The sequence below is a fragment of the Motacilla alba genome, chromosome 11 (assembly GCF_015832195.1).
Source record: "Motacilla alba alba isolate MOTALB_02 chromosome 11, Motacilla_alba_V1.0_pri, whole genome shotgun sequence".
Taxonomy (NCBI): domain Eukaryota; kingdom Metazoa; phylum Chordata; class Aves; order Passeriformes; family Motacillidae; genus Motacilla; species Motacilla alba.
Genome location: NC_052026.1, coordinates 77,360 through 100,531, shown reverse-complemented (window position 1 = coordinate 100,531; position 23,172 = coordinate 77,360). Strand labels below are relative to the sequence as shown.

The 23,172-nt window shown below is 49.0% G+C and overlaps 2 protein-coding genes across 2 annotated transcripts in view; both read right to left on the bottom strand.

Moving 5' to 3' along the window:
- Positions 1 to 9,142, bottom strand: part of LOC119705738 (hydrocephalus-inducing protein-like) — a 28,463-nt gene extending 19,321 nt beyond the window's left edge. Inside the window, exons 1-5 of the mRNA XM_038148502.1 lie at positions 9,027 to 9,142; positions 7,143 to 7,277; positions 5,526 to 5,725; positions 2,392 to 2,510; positions 893 to 1,097 (exon numbers count right to left, since the gene is read on the bottom strand). Coding sequence (XP_038004430.1) covers positions 893 to 1,097; positions 2,392 to 2,510; positions 5,526 to 5,725; positions 7,143 to 7,277; positions 9,027 to 9,095 — 728 coding nt within the window. The 5' untranslated portion in view covers positions 9,096 to 9,142. The remainder of the gene's footprint in view (positions 1 to 892; positions 1,098 to 2,391; positions 2,511 to 5,525; positions 5,726 to 7,142; positions 7,278 to 9,026) is intronic.
- A 10,140-nt stretch (positions 9,143 to 19,282) lies between these two features.
- Positions 19,283 to 22,783, bottom strand: LOC119705500 (neurofilament heavy polypeptide-like). The gene is made up of 3 exons (XM_038148025.1): positions 22,286 to 22,783; positions 21,548 to 21,689; positions 19,283 to 20,286 (listed from the first exon to the last, which is right to left on the bottom strand). Exons 1-3 carry the CDS (start codon positions 22,524 to 22,526, stop codon positions 19,506 to 19,508), a joined length of 1,164 nt encoding a protein of 387 aa, XP_038003953.1. The 5' UTR covers positions 22,527 to 22,783; the 3' UTR covers positions 19,283 to 19,505.
- Positions 22,784 to 23,172: the final 389 nt, after the last annotated feature.

Below are 23,172 nucleotides of genomic sequence, written 5' to 3'. Positions count from 1 at the left end.
CAGCAGGTAGCTTTACTCCACACTTGCAAGCTCAGGAGAGGTTTCCAAAGCCAGCACCCCTCAAGAGAATTCCCTGGCTCAAGCCCTGGGAAGGGGAGACGAAGCTGGGTTGCAGCTACGTGTTACCAGCATCGCTCCTTGTTTCTTCCATTTTGGACCTGCCCTGTTCCCTACGCTGCCTTTCACAAGAGCATCCCAGAGCGCTTCCAAAGGAAACGGATGAATTCAGGCACCGTATCCCTTCAGTGACATTTGAGGTTTTATATGCAATATGCATGAAAACAGAGGCTCTGAGAGGGGAAGGGACTTTGTTGTGCAGGAGGGAGACAGCAAACTCCTGGAGAGACCTTTTCATGATCCAGAGCTTTTTGGGTCCCATCCCAGTGCATGGTAGTAGAATGTCCTGAGAGGGAAAGGATCCTGCACTATCTCATCTCATAAAAAAATCCTCTCTGCTCAGATCTTGAAAGCTTCTCTGACAGCAGGGCAGGGGAAGACAACCAGCCCAGATGGGCAAGGAGCTTTTGAAGGAACTAAGGGAAAAAAAGAAGGTGTATCACCTTTGGGAAGAGGGGCTGGCAACTCAGGAAATGTTTAGGCATGTTGCCAGGTCAGGTAGGAAGAAGATTAGAAAGACAAAAGCCCAATTAGAACCTGAGGAAATCCAGTCATTGCAACCAACCCTTCCTTCCCAAAATGCCATTCCTGCTTGGAGTATAAATGGAACTGGAATGCTGAGTGCTGAGCTCCTGAAGCCCAGGGACACACACCCTAGTGCCAGGGATGGTTTACTTGGCCTAAACCATTCAAAAGCACCAAGACCCCACTGAGGCCATATGTTAGTTTCAGTCTTGGGCCATGTATCTCCCTGAAACGTATCTTTCAAACCAACCTCCTCTTCTCTTCATTGTCTTCTTCCTCTGTAGGAAAAGCCTTCCACTGGAAGTGGGCTGTGATGTTACTCCGGTTTTCAATTAACAGGGTCCTGTGGCTTGACATGGTGATGAAAGTCTTGTCAACCTCCACAGAACTCGTGCTCAACACAACATTGAGATCTACAGCCTCTCCGTGGAGCTTTGTGTGGATACTTTCTTCACCTGGAACAAAGCAAAGGGGAATATTTGCTCAGCTCACTGGCTGATGGGAGCACAAGGAACAGAGCAAACCACAGGCCACAGAAGAAAGTGTCACAGTTTTTAGCTGAATGAGCAGTTCTGTGGATCAGTCCATTGATCACATCCTGACAGCTCTCTGTGTAGAGCCTGAGGATGTCCTGGGCAGCTCCTTAAACACCTTCTTTCTGAGTGTGTTTGTAGAGATTTGGCCCCAAGGTGACAGGATGTACAGGGAGATTGGTCAGTGTGCTCCAGTGACCCACTCAGATCACTGGGATTTCTGCATCAAAGTCCTTTGGGTGACGCTGAGGAGCCCTGTTCAGTCCTGGCTTGCCCAGGGTCTCCCCAGGCATCCCATGAGACTCCTGTCTCTCCTGATCCCTTGGATCCCCTATTGCTGACCAGCAAATATGCCTGGGGGCATGTGGGCAGCAAAAGGAGGCCCAGAGGAACAAGTGAAGTGACAGCCCACAGCAGGAGGGGACACAGGGGAGGAAACACAGCCAGCCCGGCTCTGCAATATGACAAACCACTACAAAATGAACACCATGAAAATCATCATCATCTCCCTGTCCAAACCCACAGCCACATCAGTCTTGAAATATTTGATATTGTTCTGATCTCAAAAACCAAGCTGGAGAGTTGCAAATAAATAAAAAAGGGATAAAGGAAAGATTAATAAGTAGAGAGCAGCTTCTACATTAAGACTGAATGGGATTCCTCAGTCTGGAAATCAAATGGGAGATGGATGTGAGAGGTTTGCAACAGCATGAACAGCCTGGGAAATGGGGACAGGGAAAATTTGTTTTGATTTGTCACAAAAAAGGAACTTGAGGGCCTGAAAATGTTGTTAGACAGAAACTACATCTGTGTGTAAGGGCAACATAGAAAAAGGGTCTGTGACAAGCCAATGGAGAAGCAGCATATGGGCCAGAGGTGTGCAAGAAATCCATTGCATTGGAGAGAGTCTGATGGAGACCTCACAGACAGCACTGCCCAGGAATAAAATAAAACTTCACCCAGGCATAGCCACATGGTAGTGAAGAATCAGGGATCCTCCTTCCTCCACTCAGCAACTGCCAGCAAAACAGGAGTCAAAAATCTTAGGCTGTTAGAGGGGATGCCCTTTATCAAGCCCCTGAACACCAAGGAGTTCTCAGTTTGCTGTGGGGTGAAGCTGAACAGGGGAGGTACCTCGGGAGCGAATGGAGGGGGAGGGACAACAGGGAGTGATGGTGGAGAACTGTCCTGCGCCCCTGCAGGGCCCAGCACTCACCTGTGTTGCAGCACAGGGACCCGAAATGGTCACCGTTGGTCAGCGCGTGAAATCCCACTGTCACCTGCATGGTGTCACCAGCGCCCAGAGTTCCTGTGGCTGGCACCACGGAGAAAGGACTGCAACACAAAGAGAGGGGTCAGGGCTGGGGGGACACCTGGCCATGAGATTGCTTCTGCAGTGCAGCTCACTTCAGCTCACTTGGCAAGCAGGGAGCAAACCAACCACAGTCAGCAGAAGACAGCCAGAACAGACAGGATCAGAAACAGCCACTGAGCCACTGTGAGGAGATCCAGCCCTCACAAGATCCTGGGGGTAAAATGACCTCAGCTGCCCCACACTCTGCATCCAGCTCTCTGCAATGAGACTCAAGGGTCCAACTGCCAGCATTCCCATCCGAGAATGGTTTGTGAAGAGCACACAGAGGGTTCAGAGCTATCTGCATGCACAACTTGACACTGACTGCCTCGGGAATATCTCTTTTCCTGCTGCCTATAAACCTCACCTCAGGAGATGCAAATGTTAGGGCACTGCCTGTCCTGGGAATTCCTTACAGCCCAGGAATCAGGCAGGGAGAAGGAACTTTTCCTTGAAGACCAAGGAATGGTCACTGTTGAATTTGCAGTGTGGTTCTTTAGTTTATTTTACTTTGAAAACATCCTGATTTAGCCTAAAAAGGGACATTTTATCAGCATTTCAGTGGAAGCTGCTCTGAAAAGGAGCAATCCAAACTCTGAAGGAGTGCAAATGCAGATTAGAGCAATCCAGTGGCATGGAAACCCCAAAGGAGGGTGCCATTTACAATCTGAAGGATCCCATCCCAGCTAAATGAAGCACCATTAGCAGGAGCACATCAAGGAAGCAGAACAGGAGGTTTTTGTGTATTTACCAGCAATGCAGTCTGGGACTGTGGCTTGTCATCCAGGCTGGTAACTGTTTGCTTGGCCCAGCAGAGAAACTCTGTGCAACGTGTTGGAAATGCTGATGCAAAAATGTTGGTGCACTTTGGATTTAAGAGGAGCAATTAGGATTGGTCACCAGGTGAAGAGCTCTTGCCTGACAATCACAAGAGTCTGTGCTTTGATGCTCAGGGACAGCTCAGGGAAGATGTGCTTCTGCCCAGCAGCTGCTGGGCTTTGTGCTCTTCTACAGCCCCACTGAGGAAACAAAAGTTCCTGGCCTTGGTGCTTTGCTGCTGGTCAATCTGTCACTTAAAAGTGTGCTCTGGGGAGTTTGGTGATGAATGCATCACACACAAAAATACAGAGAACATCTGGCAAGCTGAGCTTTATTTGTGTCACTTGCTGCAGGTTCTGCTCATGAAGGACCTATTGCTGCAATGATGGGCCTGACCTGCTCCCATTCCCAGGTGAGAACATCCCTGCTGGCTGATGGAGAAGCCTTGGGCCAGCAATGTTGATGTGCTGGACGGGAGACTTTGGAGGGAGGGGAGGAAAGACAAGGCCCCAGCAGCCCCAGAGCCAGATCAGTGCTCGTGCTCCTGCATCTGCCCCGGGGCTGATGCCAGCACTGCTGCAGCTCTCTGCTGGGGCGCGGGGGGATCAGGGCCTGCTCTGGGCAAGGCACAGGGCTTTTTTCTTATTCTTTTGCCAGAAATTTCACCAGAACACAGAAGCTGCCAGTTAAGGGAATCCCTGGCCACACTTCAGCACTCCATTCCATTCCCACTGCTGTCCCATGTTACATGCTCCTCAGATGGCAGGATGGGAATAACACTCCTGACTTCAGGGGTTGCCTGAGAAAGAAGGTATCTTCTTCTTTTCAAATTATTAGGGGAAGAGGATCCAGCCAAGACCAGCACTCAGTTGTCAGGACTGAAAAACTGAGTGCAAATCGGCCCCTGCATCTCCTACATCCCACCCCGGGCTGTACCCCCCAGACCTCTCTGTTCCTGCTGTAGCAGTCATCTCTCAACTCCTCTGAATTTCAGCCAACATCACCAAGCTGTTCCCTGAGCCCACAGACAGAAGAGCTGTGAAGGAGACATCCCTGACACTGTAATAACCAAATGAAAACCACTGCCAGGAGATGGGGCTGGCAGGCTAAATTTTGGCCTTTTATCTGTAAATTGTGAGCTGCTCCTTAAGACAGTTCTCATCCTGTTAGATCTGCCCTTTCAATGAATCACTGCTGCACCCAACAGGCAGAAAAGATAAGGTATGGAGAGGGTTTTAATAGGTTGTTTTCTTCTGCTTTTTAACTAGGTCCATTTGTTTGTTTGTTTTCCTGTATGGCATCTAAAGACAGGTCCAGATCTGCCAATGGCACCTTGCAATCCCCAGACACTGGTCCTGCTTTGAGCAGTGTGTCTGCTCAGATGATTCCCAGCAGGAGTTATTCTATACTTTTCTCTTCTAAAGCAGCCCAGATGCTTTTCACATATTCCCTAAATGTCTCCTGTTTCCTATACACCTGTGCATATACCTATGGGCATGTGGGATACTGAGAGGCATTAGAGGAGCTCGACCTTTATGACAGTTCCCAATGAAGAATTTGTGATCTTTTGACAAACATTTACCACAAGCCAAAATGAAAAAACGGCAGAAACACAGGAACTTCAGAGTATTGAAAAAGAAATCTCAATGAAAGGGGACACAGCCTTATTCAGAGATTTAAATCATATGTTTGAAATTTTAAACTAGCTTTCAAAGGTTCATCATGGAACAGAAGAGGTGACTGATGCCCTCAGCTGACAAGGGAAATCAGATCAGCTTTAGTAACAGGAACAGCACAGGCTGCCCACAGCACAGCTCACATGAGGCATCTGATGCAGGGAGCACTGGAAAGCCACGTGCCTGTGGCCTCCCAGAGAATGGGTCTATTTGGCTGACAGTGGTGAGAAAGCATTCCTGAAGCTGCTTGTGCTCAGGAGGGTGCAAGCCAGCGACCAACATGTTCCAGCACCCCCCAGGAAATCTGGGAGAGAGAAAGCTCAGAGGCTGCATCCTGCTTAAAACATGAGAAGCAACAGCAAGCCCCACACATCCTGCCCACTTCCAGCCAGGGCTGCAGGGCAGCAGCTCTGATGCTCTGGCTCCTTTTGCTGCTCTTTCCCGACTCTGTTATCACCCAAAGGTGATATCCTTTGCACAAGAACAGATGGGCTGCCTCACCTCTGGGTGCTCAGCTGGAAATGAGCTTCCCGGTTACCGGCATTGTGAACCAGCAGAGTCTTCTGGCTGCTGGACTTGACCGGACACACGGAGAAGTCCAGCTGGTCAGGGAAGTCCAGGATGGCTCGGGCAGAAATGGCCCGAATTGGCACAATGATCTTTTCCTTTGCAGTGAGGCAGACCAGCTCATGGGAATAATCCTGCAGGAAAAGAAACTGCTCAGCACAGGGTATTTACTGCCATCCCCATGGCAGGACGAAAAAAAAATCTACTCCCTTCAAGGCATCAATTCAACAATTCCATCCTAAAATGAACACTAAATTCTACTAATATGTCACATTTTAAAGGCACCAGTGCACTTTGCAAAACCTATCTCTGTGGCATTAAGCTCTTGTGTCACTTGGGTCATACAAAGAACTGCCCTAGGCCACTATAATCTTTACTCTAAATTTTAATGATGTTAAATAATTCCTAAGTTCCTTCTAAGGAACATGGAGCTAGGGAACACAGAACATTCCTCTTTAGGTTTCTATACTCCCACTCTCTGAGAATAGGACAAAGTGTTAAACTGACTCAAAGCAGCAAAAGGTAGATGAGAAAACAGCTGCACCCAAAGAGATCCTGCACCTCTGGCCTGGTGTAGAAACATCAGCTGGCTCAGAACTCCCCTCTAACTTTGCCTTTCCAACCAAGTCAGGAGAAGAACAGTACTAAGAGGCAGCAGGATGCTGTTGGAAAGAGCCTCTCTTTGTCTCCCTGCAAGGCTTCCTCCCTTCCATGCCATGTCCTGAACCCTTCTGTATGAACAAGCCTCCAGATCACAGCACTGAGATCAGACTTGCCAGGGCCTCAGCACTGGTGTTCAAACCTCCAGGCAAAAGCCCGTTTGGCACGGAATGGGTGCCAGCTGACACAGCAACCACAGTGACAGGCATGAAGACAGAGCCACAGCAGTGTCACTGCCACAGGCTCTGGGCTCCCAGCTCTGCCTGCAGGTTGTGCCTGCCCTACACGAGCTCCTGCAGGCAGGTGTCCAAGTGCCCTGCAGCTCAGCCAGCTCCTGCTGACCAAGGGCACCCGGAGCCCAGTGTGCCTGTGCCAGGCCGGGCTCACGGGCACAGCACATCCTCTGCCCTGGCCCTGCAGCTGCACCATGGTCAGTTGTGCTCTGGGACAGCACGGCTGCAAGGCTGGAGAACAGAGGCTGTGAAAAAGCACCATCTTTGCTCCAGCCCAGGGTGAGGCAGGGAAGCTGCTGGCAGTCAGGAAGGAGGAAAGCTCTCTGACCTCTTTGTTCCTCTAGTGTTTTCCATAATAATGCAACCCCTTGCACTGTACCTAGAGATGGCTGAACATCTATCAACACTCCTCTGTCATTTTCATCCTGTTCCCTGTGCATCTTCCCTTGGGAATGCTCAGGAATGTGCAGGGAGGGGAAGCAGAGCCTGTCAGGCCTGGCTGCAGTGCCTGACAGCAGTGCCAAGGTGTGACTGGCTGCTGCAGGCTGCCTGCCCACAGCCTGGAGCCAAGCTCCCAGCTCGGAATGGGCTGGACCCAGAGTGCAGGGAAAACAATGGCTTTGGAGAGAATTCTGTGCTTTGGCTCCTCCAGTCTCACCTTGTTCTCGCCGGGGGTGAAGCGGATGTGCACACGGGCAGAGCCGCCTGGTGGCACGATGTGGTACACATCACTGGGGCACGCCAGCTGGAAATAAGGGCAGCTCTCCATGCAGACCTTCACCATCCGAGCAATCTGCAGCAAGGACGTGAAATGATGATTTTGCCACTTGTGGAAACAGGACGAGAGGAGACCTGTCTGTGCCCTGGTGCCATCCCTCCTGGACCCCTTTTCCAAAGCACTTTCAGCTGTGCAGGCACAGGCACATCATTCACAAGGGTGAACTTGAATCCCTTCTCTCTGCGTCCAGCATTTTGGCCGGGGCCGGTAGGGCAGAGCCTGGTGGCAAGGAAGGGCCAAGCAGATCAGCACCAGCAGGATGGAGACAGAGCACCTGAACCAAGTCATCTGCATATTCAACAAGGCCAGAAAACCTGCTGGCTTCTGCCTGCACGCAGCCATGCAGTCGTGTTCCAGAGGGGGAATGTGCTCCCTGAAAGCAAACCAGCCCATTGTCCTGGGGGAAGGAAGAAATTCCCTTCTAGCAGATCAGGTTTGGGTAGGGACGTTCTGGGGATACAGTCAGACAGGCAGACCAGCAAGAGAGCCCAAACACTGTGGCCTTGCTGGGAATAAAAGCAAATCTGAAAAGCAAAAGAAGGATCACAGCAAGACAATCCCTAAAACAAGGAGATGGCAAAGAGAATTTAAATGGGCAGTAAAGCAGCAAGGAAGAATCATAAAACCATGAGAGCAATCAGCCTACCAAAAGTGATGGAAACACAGCCAGGCTGTGCCTATCGACGATGGGCTTCAAAGGCATTTTCTGCCTGGAGAAACATGACCAGCACTGACTGACAGTGTGCTTCCAGTATTAAAAGCCAATCTTGGCCCTGCAGGGGTTCTTGCTGCCTGTGCAGGCAAGCTGGGCTGCTGGGCATTGCTGCCTGCAGCCAGCAGGCCAGGTTCTGCCCTCTGGGACTCACAGACACAGCAAATGCATTTTCTAGCACACCTGATATCAACACCTGAGCACCAAAATGCTCTCAGAAAGTCTAACCCAGATGATTTGACTCCCTCCTGTCTCTTCCCACCAGCCCACTCTTGGCACAAGGCTCATTTGAGAAAATGTTTCCTTGACTGAAATTCCAATGCTCTCCGTTTTCCTCTTTACACTGGAACACAACTGGTGACATTTTTCTACTTTTTCCCTCTCAGCTCTCTTGGGAAACTGCAAAACAATCACAAGTGAAAGTGAAAACCTCCAAGAGTGTTGGATGTGCTGTGGTTCTCCAGAGGGAAAGCAGAGCACCTTGTTGCTTTTGGGAAAGCTGAGCAGAGCTGGATGAAGCTTAGCAGGAGCCTGAAGTGGCACCTAAAGGCCTCCCACTGCTTCTGCTACAGCAGTCTGATTCCAGGGCTCTTTCAGAACACACTTCCTGCAGTGCCAATGCCAGTAATGAGAAGTGATTCCAGCATAAAGTGGAGAAGACTCAGCCCCTGAGCTGACTGTGAGCTGCACAAAGGGAGCCCAACAGGCTGAGAGAGGCAGAGATTCCTACCAGGAACCAAGGAGATACAGGATGTGGTACAGACACAAAGCAAAGCTTGAGAGCAGGTAAGAACTGTACAGGCCTCAACATTCCTATCAATCCAGAGCTTTCAAGAGAAGGAAGCTCCTTTGGGATAGACAGCATCAATGCAAGGCCAAAATCAGGGGACAATTCCCAGCACAGGAAGATTTCCACCATCTTGCAGAGCAAGGTGCTGAGACATTTTCTTCTGGATGTGCAGCAGCAGATAACTTGCTTTGCTGTACACTCGGGGAATGACACCGCTCTCCTCTTCCAGCACAGGGTTAAAGCTCCACGTGCCAGCACTTACCTTGTCCTTATTCATGACAGACAGCACCATTTCAGAGACCTCATGAGCGACGAAGTTCTGAAATACCATCTCTGGTGGGGAAACTTCAAACAAGCTCTGCTTCGGGGAAGGTGGTGACAGCTGGAGAGGCGAGAGAGAGCAGGGAGAGGTTCAGCTGCTGGGAAGAAGGATCATGAAGGAGAATCTTACACTGATCCGCAGTGAAGTACAGGCTCTGGGTGAGCACAACTGCTCAGGACACACTGGGCAAACAGTGGCTCACCCACCTCTGCTCTGGGCTGATCGAGAACTGCTTGATCAGCTTAGAGCAGGCTCAAGCCAAGCTGCTCTTTTTAGTTCTCCAGCTTTCCTTCTCCAGAATGCCAGGCAGCACTTACCTTAAGCACAGCCCTGTGCCCACTGGGACACTGACTGAGCACTCATGGAGTAAAACCCACAAATTTACACCAGACTCTATGGGAAACAATTTTGGGACGTCCTTTACTCTGAGACAGGGAAACCGAGGCCCACACAACTGCAAATATCAGATTTGATCTAGATTTTAGGCATCAGTAAGAAGAGAGCAGTACCAGAGGAGGTGTGACAGATGAGGTGATATTTGGCTGAAGCCAAAAGGTTATGAAGTGAAAGAATGGAATTTGTTGGTTCTGTGTGCTGTTTGTGGCTTGGATTTGTTCAGGTTGGTTTGTTGTGTTGCTGTGAGCTGGCAGAGGGACGGGGTTGAAGACCTGGCCAAAAGGAAGGAGGATGAGAGGGGAGGGGACAGAAAAGTTGGCTGTCAGGGAAAAGGAAAGTTCCCGAGTACCCTCCAAGGGGAAAGGGGCCAGGGACTGTCCCAGCCAGGTCCAAAGGGGATACAAAGATTGCCGTTTTGTTGGAGGCTGGCTTTGCTGTCTCCGGGGACAGGGAGACACACACCCAGCTCAGCTGCATTGTTACCAATGAACAGTTTTCTTTTGCTTTGATGATTTTGTCCCCTTTCATTGCATTTAAAAGTTACTGCCTTTCTAACAGAGGTAGCAGGTCTCCTGTGTGACTTCACGGGAGACACAGGCTGCTGAAGGGAGTGGCTGCAGCACACTGTCCCTCAGTTGTGCCCTTCCCTGAGGTGTTCCCAATGCCCCTCTCAGGGCAATCCTTCACCAGTGTGTGCCTTGTCTCTTGCTGCCAATTTCCTGCTCAACAGCCCACCTCGGTCACCTCCCCATTGGACTGTGCTTTACACTGAGCCAGTCCTGCAAGAAAAGCAGCTTTAAACACACCTCTAAGTAGGCACTGATCCAGACAAAGCACATCCATTCCCCTTGGCCCAGGGCGAGTCCCCTGTACATCTGGCAGCCTGCAAAATCTAACACCCCGTCAGGGTCCAACACATTGTTCCAACCCAAAGCAGTAATGCAACTTGTTTTGTTAAATCTGAAGTAATTACTGCAGGTCCTCAGCCGTCAAAGGCCAACGCTGCCACTGTGGAGGGAATCCTGTGACCCTGAGCATTTGATGGTGACCACACCAAAGCAAGAGGTGGCTCCTTCAGCAGGAGAATGGCAAATGGCAATTCTGTGCCTTTGTGACCCCAGCCTTCCCCCCATTGTTTAGCAATGGCAGCTACACTCCAGCACACCTCAGCAGCTTCAGCAGAGGTTATTTGTGTTGCCTTAGTGCACATCAGGACTCCCAGTGCACCACTCCCATCAGTTTGCAATGACAGCACGACCTGGACACTGAGGTATTTTGCTGGAGGCAAGCCTGGCACAAGCACACACCCTCTTCAAACTTCACATCAAACAGAAAGGAAAAGAGCAGGAAAAGGCTACCTTTGGACCAGTCTCACTCAGGTCTATCCATGGGCCAATTCTGGGCAGAAAACTCCCAGTGCTGGCCTCCTGCTTCGTGTTGAGAAACTTCTCCCTCTGGAACTTAGAGGGAAGCACCTGAAAGGAAAAACAAACAAACAAACAAACGAAACAAATCAGCAAGAACCTCAGAGATGTGCTTGCTCAGAAAGGCTTTTCTTGAGCAAGTGGCACTGGTGAATAGTTTGTGGTCACAGCCACTAGGACAGTTCTGGAAGCCCTGGAAGTCACTTGCTGAAATACTTCGCGCCAATACATTAATAATATGGAGCGCCATACACACACTCCAAGCACATGGCTCTGTCCCATTAGTCTCGCCGTGGTTGGTGTGACATGTTTGGGGATTTCTGCTCTTTGGGCATTTGTTTCCTCGTAGGTCTCATTGGATTGAGGCAATGACCTTTTCAGAGAGTGGGGAGGAGCTCCCAGAACTGCCCAAACTCCATCGCTGCACAACCCTCAAAACTCACAGCGAGGAGACAGCACTGCTGGCTGAGTCCAAGAGAAGCAGGAAAGAAAAGCTGTGCCAAGAGTGAGGTGCACAGGAATGTGTCCAAGTGTTAGCTCTCTCTGTTAATTAGCATTTGTTTTCCCTGTCTGGGCTGACAGAGCCCTCCACAGAAGAAAACAGAGGGCTCTCCTTGACAGAGCCTCAGCAGTGGGGCATCTTCAGTCAAGGGAGCTCCAGACAGCAAGGGACCTTTGTGGCCCTGCCTCCAGCGCTGCCTGCAGGGCTGGAGCTGTGCCCACCCAGCAGCTGAGAGAGAGCAGCTGCTTTGGAAGCTCTTCCAGCTGGGACCAGCCGTGGCTCTCAAGGCTTTGGGCAGAGTTGGAGCTTTCCCCCCCATGCCCAGGTGCCCAAGGGCAGGCTGGTCAGAGCAGCACAGGTGAGTGCCCAGCCTGACAGAAGGGATTCCTGTGGCAAAGGGGAGGGAAAGGAGCCCATGCTGGGGGCTTCAGCTGAACATTGGTTCAACTTGGCTCCGCTGGCACAGCCAGGCCAGGCGCTGGGCTGTCCCTGAAACATCACACAGTGTTCCCTACTGCCCCAGGACAGCCCCCAGCAACAGGAGCACGGCACAGAGGTGGGGAGGGGGTCTGTAGCTTCCCAGCGCTGCTGGACAACGGGGGCAGGGAGAGCAGGGACACCAGGGGAGCTTCCAGCCTTAACACAGCCCCAGTGGCTACTCACAGTATCAGACTTCAGTCTGTCCCTGAGCAAAAGACGAGGTGTTGGTGTCTTTCTTGGGAATCCAGAAGCCATTCTGAAAGGAGGATATCGCAGATGAGCGATAATGCCTCAACAAAACTGGAAGGAGCAACAATGGAGCTCTGAAAATCCAGAACCCAATTCATGGCAGACTCAAGGGATATACTGCTGCTAAAGATTCTCTATGATTTGAAAGTAGCTACGTGCTTGTTTGGCAGAAGTAGCTAGTGGTGCTAGGCCTCTAGGTGGACTTTATTTGCACTATATGGCTACCTTGTGCAATTCAAAGATGGATCGTACTGAAACCTGGAGCTAAAATGCTGAACATTAATAAGACTTAGGACAGACAAAGCTGTAGCTTAAATATTACTTAAAAACAGCTTGAGTGGAGCTCCTCTTCCTTAGGCTCAACAACCTCTGCTCTCTCAGCTGCTCCTCACAGGACTTATGAGAGACTGGAATGTTATGGCTAACGGCCTAAATATTGCTATAAAGGACTTTTTGCCCATTGTGACAAAAGAAGCTGAGCCCACCCAAGCCCACCCTTCCCTGAAAATGCCTCCTGACTGTGTGTTAAGCCGCCTATGGGAACTTGAGACAAGATAAAGGTGACACCATTGTCCTGTTAGCTCAGGTCTGGGGAGAAGTGAGTAAGGCGGAGAGAGAAAAAGATATCCCCACTAAAGCCCAACCCAGCAGCTGTCCTGAAAATCAGCTCTGTCTGCCTTCAGGCTGGGGAAGGCATAGCCACAGACTCGTCCGCTGAGGCCAGGTTTGCACACAAAGCTCCCATCAACAGAGGGGGAAGGAGGAAATTTTGGGGGTGTGGCGCAACCTCTGGTAAGAGGCAGTGGACACCCATCCTCCCTTGCACAAACTGGCTCAGCTCTAAAACCCCCCAGCCCCAGAAGGCCACATCCAGGGCACATTGCCATGAGGGGCAGCTGAGGGGGGTCATAACCCATCAAAGCCCTCCAAAGTGCCCCCAGACCCATTCCTGAGGCCTTGCACCAGATGACTGCATGGCATGCAAAGTAACACAACAGACCTGAAAATCCACAACCCAATTCATGGCAGACTCAAAGGATATACGGGTGCTAAAGATTTTACATTTTTCAAAAGTAGCAAGAGACAGAGCCAAACTTGCCCCACCCCAGGGAGGTACCTGGGCTCTCCCACCTTGCCCAAATCTGCTTTAATCCGTTGCAGTCTTACATTTTGCGAGACCTCACCACAGAGAAGACCAGAAGAGCATTGAATGGGATGGGATGGGATCCATGGAATGATGATATCTTCTATTAAATCTGTCTTTGTCACTCTCTTTCTTTCCCCTTTCCCAGCCCCCTCCCTCCTCCTTTTCCTATTTCTTTCTCCCTCTCTCTTCCTCACATTTACTGTTACATAAAATCCAGACTATTGACTGTGGCCTATGGTCTCATTTTGCACCTTAATTCAGGGGCATCTCCTTCGTAATTTTAATAACCAGATCATAACAACCCACTGAAATTCAAACAGAACTCACTCGCCTAGAAGTAGTTTAAAGAAATACTATAGGAAAATTCTATAGACTAGAATATTTAAGAAATGTTGCATTTCTTCAGTGAGAAAAAAGCACCATCAGTAGACCACATATTGTTCATCCCCTCAGCTGTACATGCCACCGAGCTGAAGACTGGCATTATCCCATCCTGTATTTATTTCCCTTTGGCATTCTCTTTCAGAGCACAGATGTGACAAACCCAGAAAGCACAACTTGAGTCAGTCTTTACCTTCAAACGAAATGCAGGACTCCCTGGCAGAGACCAATGTTCTGCGAGTTCAGGACTCCTTGGCAGAAACCAATGTTCTGCGAGTTTAGGAGTCCCTTGCAGAAACCAATGTTCTGCGAGTTCAGGACTCCCTGGCAGAAACCAATGTTCTGCGAGTTTAGGAGTCCCTGGCAAAGACCAATGCTTTGCGAGTTCAGCAGTTGCTCACAGAGACCAATTCTCCGTGAATTCACAGAGCTCGCTCGCAAAAACCACCGTTCTGCGAACAATTCCTGTGGCGAGTGGCCGAGTGCCGCCGCCTACAGACGCCGAAGCTGCGAACGAGCAGCCGGGGCCGAGCTCCGGGCGCTGAGGCCGCTGCGCCGTCACAGACGCTGCGGGCCCGGGCGCGGTCACCCGGCAACCGCGGCACCGAGCGCGGGGCCGGGCCGGGCCGGGCCGCAGCGATTTGCAGAGGAGATTGGCACTTCTGCTCCTGACTTGACTGTAGTGCTGTCTGAAGAGTCTTTGTGTATTTATGAAAGTTTAAAAGGCGGTGATAAAGGCACCTCTGGCAGGTCTATGCACTGCTCTTTGTATAGCACTGCGATGCTGGCCTGGCTGGAGCCCCAGCAGGGGCTGAGGGAGCTGGGAAGGGGCTCAGCCTGGAGCAAAGGAGGCTCAGGGGGGCCCTTCTGGCTCTGCACAACTCCCTGCCAGGAGGGCACAGCCGGGGGGTCGGGCTGTGCTGCCAGGAACAGGGACAGGAGCCCAGGGAACGGCCTCAGGCTGGGCCAGGGCAGGCTCAGGGTGGACAGCAGGAGGAATTTCCCCATGGCCAGGGTGCTCAGGCCTTGGCAGGGGCTGCCCAGGGAGCTCTGCAGTGCCCATCCCTGCAGGTGTCCCCGGAAGGGCTGGAGGTGGCACTCAGGGCTCTGGGCTGGGGACAAGGTGGGCATCGGGCACAGCTGGGACTCCATGGTCTCAGGGAGCTTTCCCAACCTCAGTGATTCGATGTGTCTATGATTCTATGAAGGGATGATTCAAAAGAGAGTTTAACTCCAAATCTATCACACACAAATATTACAAAGGTCAGAATTCACATGAAAGAAATTTAAGATTAGTCTTTAGGATTGAAATGGTCATATGTCAATGTTGCATAGAGGTAAAGCCCTATAAAATAAGAGCCTTGTTACCCTTGTAAAATTATGGCTCGGGCCTGCTACTTCAGCTAAGTACAGCTGACAGCTAGCCTGACAGGTTCCTGTGAGAAAGGAATTTGCACCTGTGAGAAGAAATACTTCTACCCACATCTTCTAAGCAGGAGCCAAGAATGTAAACATCCTTAGAGAGGAAAGGTTTTGACTGGCACCTACATTAGCATCTACTAACCAATGAACTGAGTTGCAGTGAGTTACTAACCAACTGAAATGAAACACAATGCCTTTAGAAAACCATATAAATATGAGCTGTGAAGAATAAAGATGGGCTGTTGTGCATGAAGAACAGGTGTCTTGCCCGTCTCTACAGTGACATGTAAAGACAGCATTGCATGAACTGCCCTTGGGTTTAACATCTGCAGTGAAAAGTTAAACTGCACCTCTCTGTTAAGGATTATTGGCTCCAATTTCCTTGTCCTTGAAGAGAATTCAAAAGTCTTTATAGATCTATTACTGCTTATGTAAATATAAACACCTTCATGTTAACATGTAGGGATATAGTCTGATTATCATTATTGACAGGCCAATGGAAGAGAAAAAATGACCAGATTTTATAGGCTGACTTCTTCCCTCTAATACCTGGCCTTTCTGGCTGAGATGCCAGACTCATGACCACACCGCTTAATTCTTTTTCTGTTAAAGATGATGCAGAGTTGCGAGAAAAGCTGTGCCTCCAATGAGGCCTGGCCTGGTACACATCTAGTAAAAATGGCATTTCTGAGTTTGAAGTTTCCACAAGACAGATCTTTGCCTTGGAAAATGCAACTCTCAATCAGTGACTTTCTTGGCAGAAGGTGAAATAAAGTGCAGCTTGTGCCTTTTCTGTGTTTATCCTTTGGTGGTTTTTTCCCCTCTTACTGTGTGCGGGTTTTAGAGTTTGTTTGGTGTGGCTGCCTTTCCCCCGCTCTTTTCCCCGCGAGTGTTTTGGGGGGAGCAGAGGTGCAGCTGCCCCGGGAGGGCTGTGGCGGCCGAGCCGGGCGAGCCAGCGGCGGGCTGGATTCATGGCCCCGGGCCCTGCTGCTGTGGATGGATCATGAGATGGCTGGCTCTCGCAGTTAAGGGATGAATCACGTGAATCATGTGAATATTGAGAATATTACGAGAGGCTTTATTGATGTATAGTTATGTTTCTGTAGTTTGGATGTTCTCTGTTCTCCCCACAGTTTCCCTTTTCGCAGCGCCTTCCCTCTTCCCTGTGGGCAGCACAGGCCCCCGCTCCGGCGCGGAGCCGCTTGACTACTTCTGTTTGATGAAGCCTTACCTACTGTGTCTGTGTGCCTTGAAAACGTGTTGGCACAGGGTTTTTAAAGTTTATTTTGTTTTCTGACTAAATTCTGATTTTTTTTATATAGTTTTACAGTTCCTGGAGAGATTGAAAAGCGGTAAATGCAATAATGCCTTATTTCCTATCAAATTTTAACATGGCCTGATTTCTTTAACAAGAATGCTAACATTCTTTAACATTCTTTAACAGGAATGCTAACAAATTTGCCATATAAAATGATGCCAGGTACAGTGGCAAAAAGTTGTTGGGTTGTTCAGCAATATGCTAAATTGCACGTTCTTATATTTATTTTCCAGTAACCCTGCACTTTAAAAAGTCCTACTGAATTTCTGTTTCCGTGGAATTTGCAGTTACCATGGGTTTTTCTTGTAACTGATTTACTTATAATTCTAATATGCTTCTTACAACTTTATTTCCTCCAGTACACCATCATGCTGTTATTTCACTTTTAGCATATTCACCTTTGAGTTGTCTTTTTGTGTTAACCTTAGACTAAGGTACATCATATCATATCTATAACTTTTAAGGATGTTCATTTTAATTCTGGTCAATTAAGGTCCATTATTGTAATGCTCAGGTTCTGTTAAATTGAATAAGGCTAAGATTTATGAAGTTAATTTTGGTAGATTTTGTTTCTGTTAAGTTTCAGTAGTACTAAGTTTGAACAATGTTCTATTCCAGTTTTTCGTGGTTCCAGTTATGTTTGGTATTAATAGTAATTAACTTGGAGTTCTCTTGAGTGTGCTTTTTGTTCTACTAAGGTGATAATGAAATTATGTTTATTGATTTGAAATCCTATTAGGGCTGAGTTTTATTAAGTTCATCTTGCTAAGCTCTATCACTGTCCAAATTAATTTGTATCAGGTGTGAGTGTTATTTAATCTGAGGTAGTAATCTGAGGTAGTAATTTAATCTGAGTAGTAATTTTACTAGTGAGCAGCTGTTCAGTGTTTTCCTTTCTTGCATTTTTTCTGTCATAAATACATAAATGTTTGTCTTAGTCTTTTGATAGCCAGCTTTTCATATGCTTTACCATCTTTTGGTGTAGTTTTCTACAAGACACGTGTCGCTTCAGGATCCTTCTTTTGTTCTCTAGCTGCTTATGTATCTCTTAGACCAGACCGCCCCTCTAGCCAGGCTCTGCACTGTGGCTCCATGGTTTGACCCAGTGCTGTCTCATGATTTCTCAGTATTTTTCAGAGTTCCAAGAAACAATATTGTTTCAGCTTTGTTGGAAGCCTCCTCTAAACTGATGGTATTGTGACATCTACTCTAAGTAATCAGATGCAGTCCCAATTATTATTACAGAGCCACTCCAACACTTTGCTGTGCTTAAAGCATCTCTATGCTGAGGAAATTTTGGAAGAGACAGCTATTGGATGGTTCATTAGCCTTTCACCCCTAGACCTTTACTCCTAAGTGCTAATCTTAAGAGGCTTGTTTTAAATTACGTTTAGGGAATTCTCTCCCACTTAGAGCTTGAGGCGTGGCCAGGCCTTAGCTCTACCTGGGCAGGAATTTGCCAACAGACCCCGATGTCTTCTGCATCAAAACTAGATTCCAGTTGCTTTGACTTAGCAATTTGGCCCTCTACACATGACAGTTGAACTATTTTTAAAGAGAGCTTGGGAACTATCATCTGGAAATAATTGTCCAAGTCCCCACTGAATGGAGGTTTGTCAGCTGTTTGCAGACTCTGGGATGATGGTTGATTATTTCAGAGATTGCTATTTACCTAATCCCACATATGTTGTTAGTTTTGTCTGCTATTTGAAATATTCCTGATAGTTGTAATCAAATTATTCCTAATTGCTGTAAGTTTCTTGTCCTCTATGTGTATTATTTTACTGTGATGTTTCTTCACACTCATAACAAAAGACATGCATCTCATTCTTAAAAAACAAAAAAGAAGAGGAATGAATGCCTTAGGAACATTCAGATAATGCAATATGTACATGAGAAATCTGGACGACTAATCATTTTGCATAATGCAATATTTACATGAGAAGTTTGGAAAAAAGATCATCACATCTAAATCCCAATTGAGTGTACCATAGTGAAGCCTAATTGATTCATTAACTTCAGGAGAAGATATGCCTGTGTTTTATCACCAACAGCTCAAAGCAGTCACCTGTTCATTCCATCAGACACTGACCACCTCTGAAAAAATGAGGCCCAGTGGAAAGAGAAACAACGTCATCACCTTGCAGCCTTTGTGGCCAGAGCAGGAACAGAAGGAGCACTGCCAAGACACAGCTGTGTCTGGAAACTTACAGAGGCAATGTGCCAACAAAAGCCTCATGGCATCATCATGGTACAGGGCTCCTACTGACCTACTTCATTTATTCCCTGTTCCAGCACCCAGGAGGACATCCAGTGATGTCAAAGATCAACAGTTCCAGCTAAGAGACTTTCTCATACTTCTCACCTAACTGGAAACAATGATCATTTATTTCCATTTCCCTAAGAGACACTGGACATGATTCTTTTGTTTTCTCATGCTGTGAAACCCTGTGTCAATGACTTGATGGAATTTGATACGTTTTGTTGATTGTAATTGGTCTTTTATGGATCTTATCCCATATCTAATAGATAACCAGAGATACCCTTCATGAGATAATACCCTCACAAGAGCGAGCTGTTCCAACATCAGAACATATGAGCCTTTTTAAAATGAACGAAAAGGGCGAGATGTCACAGACAGGTAGAAGAATTATAAAAGAAAGGCCTTATGAAATCAGGCCTTGTTCTGCTATATCAATAGCTGGCCTGGCATCTCTTCTAAGTGCAGCTAAGCAGTTCCAGGTTCCCATGTGAAGCTATTTTGAGAATGAGAGTTCATTAGCAATCTGTTCTAAGGGTGAAAAACAAATGCACCTGCAACAACAAAGGATTTGTCCCATGAGAATCAGTGGATAGGTAAACAATACAATAGAGAGATTTGAGGCACAAGTAAAATATATTTTATTAACCAATAGAGTAATGAGCAAGAAATCTATTAACTAATTAAAGTTGCACACCAGGTCTGAAACTGTATCGACTGAGTTGCGTGAATAAAGAATGGTCTTTTCCTGCATGAAGAAACTGAGTCCCAACTGCATTATTGCACCAGGTGATAACCTCCCCACCCACACAGATGATACACAGTCATTGTGGAACATCATCATCTGACTGTCCCCTCTGCAACTCTGCTTCGCATCTCCAGCTGACATGACTGAAGATTCCTTTGGTCTCCACTTTTTTGTTCTGGCTTCTTCACCTTCTCCTGAGGTTTTTTGGTCTTCTGACCTTTGCTTCCAGCTGCAGGCTGGGACTTGTTTCCTTTTTGGATCACAGGAAACTGCATGGTTCCCTGCAGTACCCTGTCCCAGTAGGAGAAATTCTGCTGCCATGACTCATAGATCTGAAACCTCAGGATCAAGTTCTTCTCCATCTCAGCTTGGTCCTCTGGGATTTTGGTTCCTCCCTTCTTTGGGTCTTTGGTTTGCCTCTTCACTAGGGCTTTGGGTTCCCCCTTCTTTGGAGCTTTGGTTTCCTTCTCTGGGATTCTACTTCCCTTCTGCCCTGGGGGTTTGGGTTCCTTTTCTGGAGGTTTGTTTTTCTTCTCTGGGGGTTGGGTTTCCTGCTTTAGGATTTTGCTTCCCTTCTTCTCTGTGGATTTGGTTTTCTTCTTTTCTGGAGGTTTGTTTTTCTTCTCTGTGGATTTGGTGTCCTTCTCTGGGGCTTTGCTTTCCAGCTTCTCTGAGGGTTTGGTTTCTTTCTTTGGAATTTTGTTTTCCTTCTTCCCTGGGCCTTTGCTTTCCTTCTTCTCTGGTTTTGTAGGTTGCTTCCCCACAGAGACACCCTTCTTTTCTTTCTTCTGCCTCTCTTCCTCATTCCGCCTCTCTTCCTCCTCTAAGGCTTTTGCCTCCTCCTCAAGCTTTTGAGCCAGCCGCTTCAGCTCCCTCCAGCAAACAAAACAGAAAATATTGCTGAGAGTCACCACCAGAAACTTGTCTAGTCTCTGGCTCACTAGTCTGGCTGGCCCTGCACTTCATTCCTTGACCCTGAGGCCAGGCAGAGCTGCGGGACCATTTCCGAGCATTTTCCTCAACCCACAGAGGTTGGGAACATCCCAAGTGAGGGGATTGGTGGAAGGGGACCTCCAGGACCAGCCAAACCCGAGCCTTGCCATCATAAGGTCTTGACTGTGCAGCCTCCCTCTTAGGGCACAGCCAGACACCTCCAGCCCACTGCCAAAGGCTGATCCAGCAGCTCTCTGTGCTGATGCCTGAAAATGCTCTTTGTCTCTTGATTTCCCAGTTTAAAGCAGATCACAAATTGCTAACATCTGCTTATCTCTCCTACAATTCTCACTCAGCTCGTTCAGCCCCCTTCTCCCTGGGCATAGCCTGCTCCTTAATGAGAATAATCCTGTCAGTCAGAAAGCAAAGGCTGCAGGAACTCCTCTCCTGCAAGACAGGCTCTTGTCAGCCAGATTTCCTGCTGGAACCCAGCTGTGACCAAGCAAACCAGTGCTGTCTGCCATGGAAACGAGCTGAAGCAGCCTCGTCTCTCTCCTCGCCATGTAACCAACTTCAGCCTGGGCTGAAGGAAGTCCTGGTACACAGGCTTGCTTTCACAGCCTCCACTCCCAGCTCCACACTTTGCCTCTGTGTCCTGAGCTGGGCTGCCCTGCTGGAGCAGAGCTTCTCCTGTGCTTGCCTACTGCTGCAGCTGAAGGGGAGCCTAAAGGACAGGAGCTTTAATGGGTGGTGTCCCACCATCAGGAGAAGCCTGGCAGATCAGCATTGCAAGGACTTCATCTGGGGCAGGACCAGGACCCAAACCAAGCTTTGGTCTGTGCCCCACTCCTGCCCATACCACGGTGCCACTGTTTTGGTGAAGGGAGATGATGAAGAAGGTGTGACTCGACACCTTGGACCTAAAGACACCTCTAGAGGCAGTGCCAAGGCAAGGCCAGAGCCCAGCTCCCTGCAGGCAGATCGAAGCCAGGAGGGCTCACCACTAAAACAGAGAAGATGTTCTGTCTCAACAGAAGAAGTTCCTTCCTCTCTTGAGAGCCAGGCAGCTAAGAGTGGCCATCCCTGTGTTGCTTCTGGCCTTTGCTATCCAGCACCTCTGAGCGCACAGTCCTTGGAGCAGGGAAGCCCTCCAGGGACAAAAACCCATGGAAGAGCAGTAACCCATGGAGGGCTTACTCACCTGTTCCTCCGTATGCGCTTCTTTTCCAGTATTATTTTATCCACTTTGGCTTTCTTCTCCTTAGGGAGGGCATCATACTCATCCTTATCCATTTGCATGACATGTTTTATGCTCCTCTGCATAGCTTTTTCCCACTGCAGTTCTTTAGCACAAACCAGAGGAGAAACCATGAGTGACTGCAAGCAGAGCTGGGTGCTCTGGGTCAGCTGCAAGGATTCACAGCTTTTCCTGACCCAGCCTATCATCCCAGGAGATATTGGGGAGCTCATATTCCTGCTCCAAAATTCAGATAATCCCCCAAGCTATGGCCAGGCAGTAAGGTCCCCAACCCCTCAGATCCCAGCAAAGGAGACTTGGTGAAAGCAAGATGAGCTTGTTCTTTTGTTGCTAGGAAGGTGCAAATATAAGACAGCCAGTGATATTAGACCTGGTCCCACTGGCTGAGGAACTCATCCAGTCCTAGTCTTTGTGGCTAAGGGACACAGGGAATATCCTGATTATTTCTGCCAGTCTGTGGCAGGCAGATAGGAGCTTGCTTTGGCTACACTCAGGGTTGGTAGAGGATGCCACAGGCCTTCAGCCAAGACTTCCTCCACCAAGCTGGGGAACAGGCAGCTGCTAAAAGCACAGGCTGTCCTTGGAGAGCAAGGTGACAGAGAGTTCAGGGTGGATGGGCTGGAGTCCCTGCTGTGACCACAGGCAAAACAGACACTGCCAAACCCTCACTGTTCTTCTGACCTGCTGCTGCCTTGCCCATGGCCTTGGCCTCAGCCTCAGCCCTGGCCTTGAGCTTTGCCTGTTGAGCCTCTGGCCTCCTCTGTGCTTCATGGTTCTGCAGCACCTCTGGGGGCAGCGTCTCACCCACGGCACGTGGAGGCATAAAGAAGCTCTTCTGGTACTCAGACCCCACTGCCATCCGCAGGATCTGTGTGTGGAGGGAAGAGAAGCCATATGCAAGATTCCTTTTCTTGCCTTTCATCACACAGACTCAACAAACCCATTTTCTGTCTCCTCCCTTCCTCCCAACAACACAAACTATTTAGTTTAGGTCCTCCCACAGCATGTCAGCAGAGTTGGCTTTGCCCTGGGGATTGCCTCCTTCTCCCTGGCACAAGCCTGGGAATGCTGCAGTGCTGTGAAGCTTGGGCAGCATGTACATGGGGACCAGACCTGCCTTCTCACCTTCTCCTCCTCAACAAGGTGCTGCTCATCAAAATCCAGTGGGTAAAGCTCAGTGGAGAAGGTGATGGCCATTTTAAACCAGCTTGGATGCCAGATGTGTCCCTCAGAGGCTGTACTTCCAAGCCCCAGAGCCAGCAAAGGGGCTGGGAAGGGGAGGGAGCCCTGGACCGAGGTGGGCAGGAACCCGCTGGCCGTGGTCCCAAGGCAAGGAGCTGTGCCAGGGCACGTGTGTGGTACCTGTAAGCCACAGTTGATCTCCCGGGGCCTCAGGGAGTAGCTGACACGTGAGACCTCCCCGGTCAGCAGCACCTCGTAGGTGGGGCCTCCCTCCACGTGGCACAGCGCCGTGACATTGGAGATGGTGTTGAGGTGGCCAGAGAGGGTGAAGGAGACCTGCTGGCTCTCTCCTGGCTGCAGCACACCTGACGGTGGCAGGATACTGA

What these genes read in the sequence shown, in the direction of transcription:
- LOC119705500 (XM_038148025.1), bottom strand. Translation starts at nt 22,526, where the DNA reads ATGAAAGGCAAGAAAAGGAATCTTGCATATGGCTTCTCTTCCCTCCAC. An exon ending in CATGGGCAAGGCAGCAGCAG is followed by an intron (nt 21,690 to 22,285) that starts GTCAGAAGAACA and finishes TTTGTGCTAAAG; the next exon opens with AACTGCAGTGGGAAAAAGCT. An exon ending in AAGCGCATACGGAGGAACAG is followed by an intron (nt 20,287 to 21,547) that starts GTGAGTAAGCCC and finishes TGTTTGCTGGAG; the next exon opens with GGAGCTGAAGCGGCTGGCTC.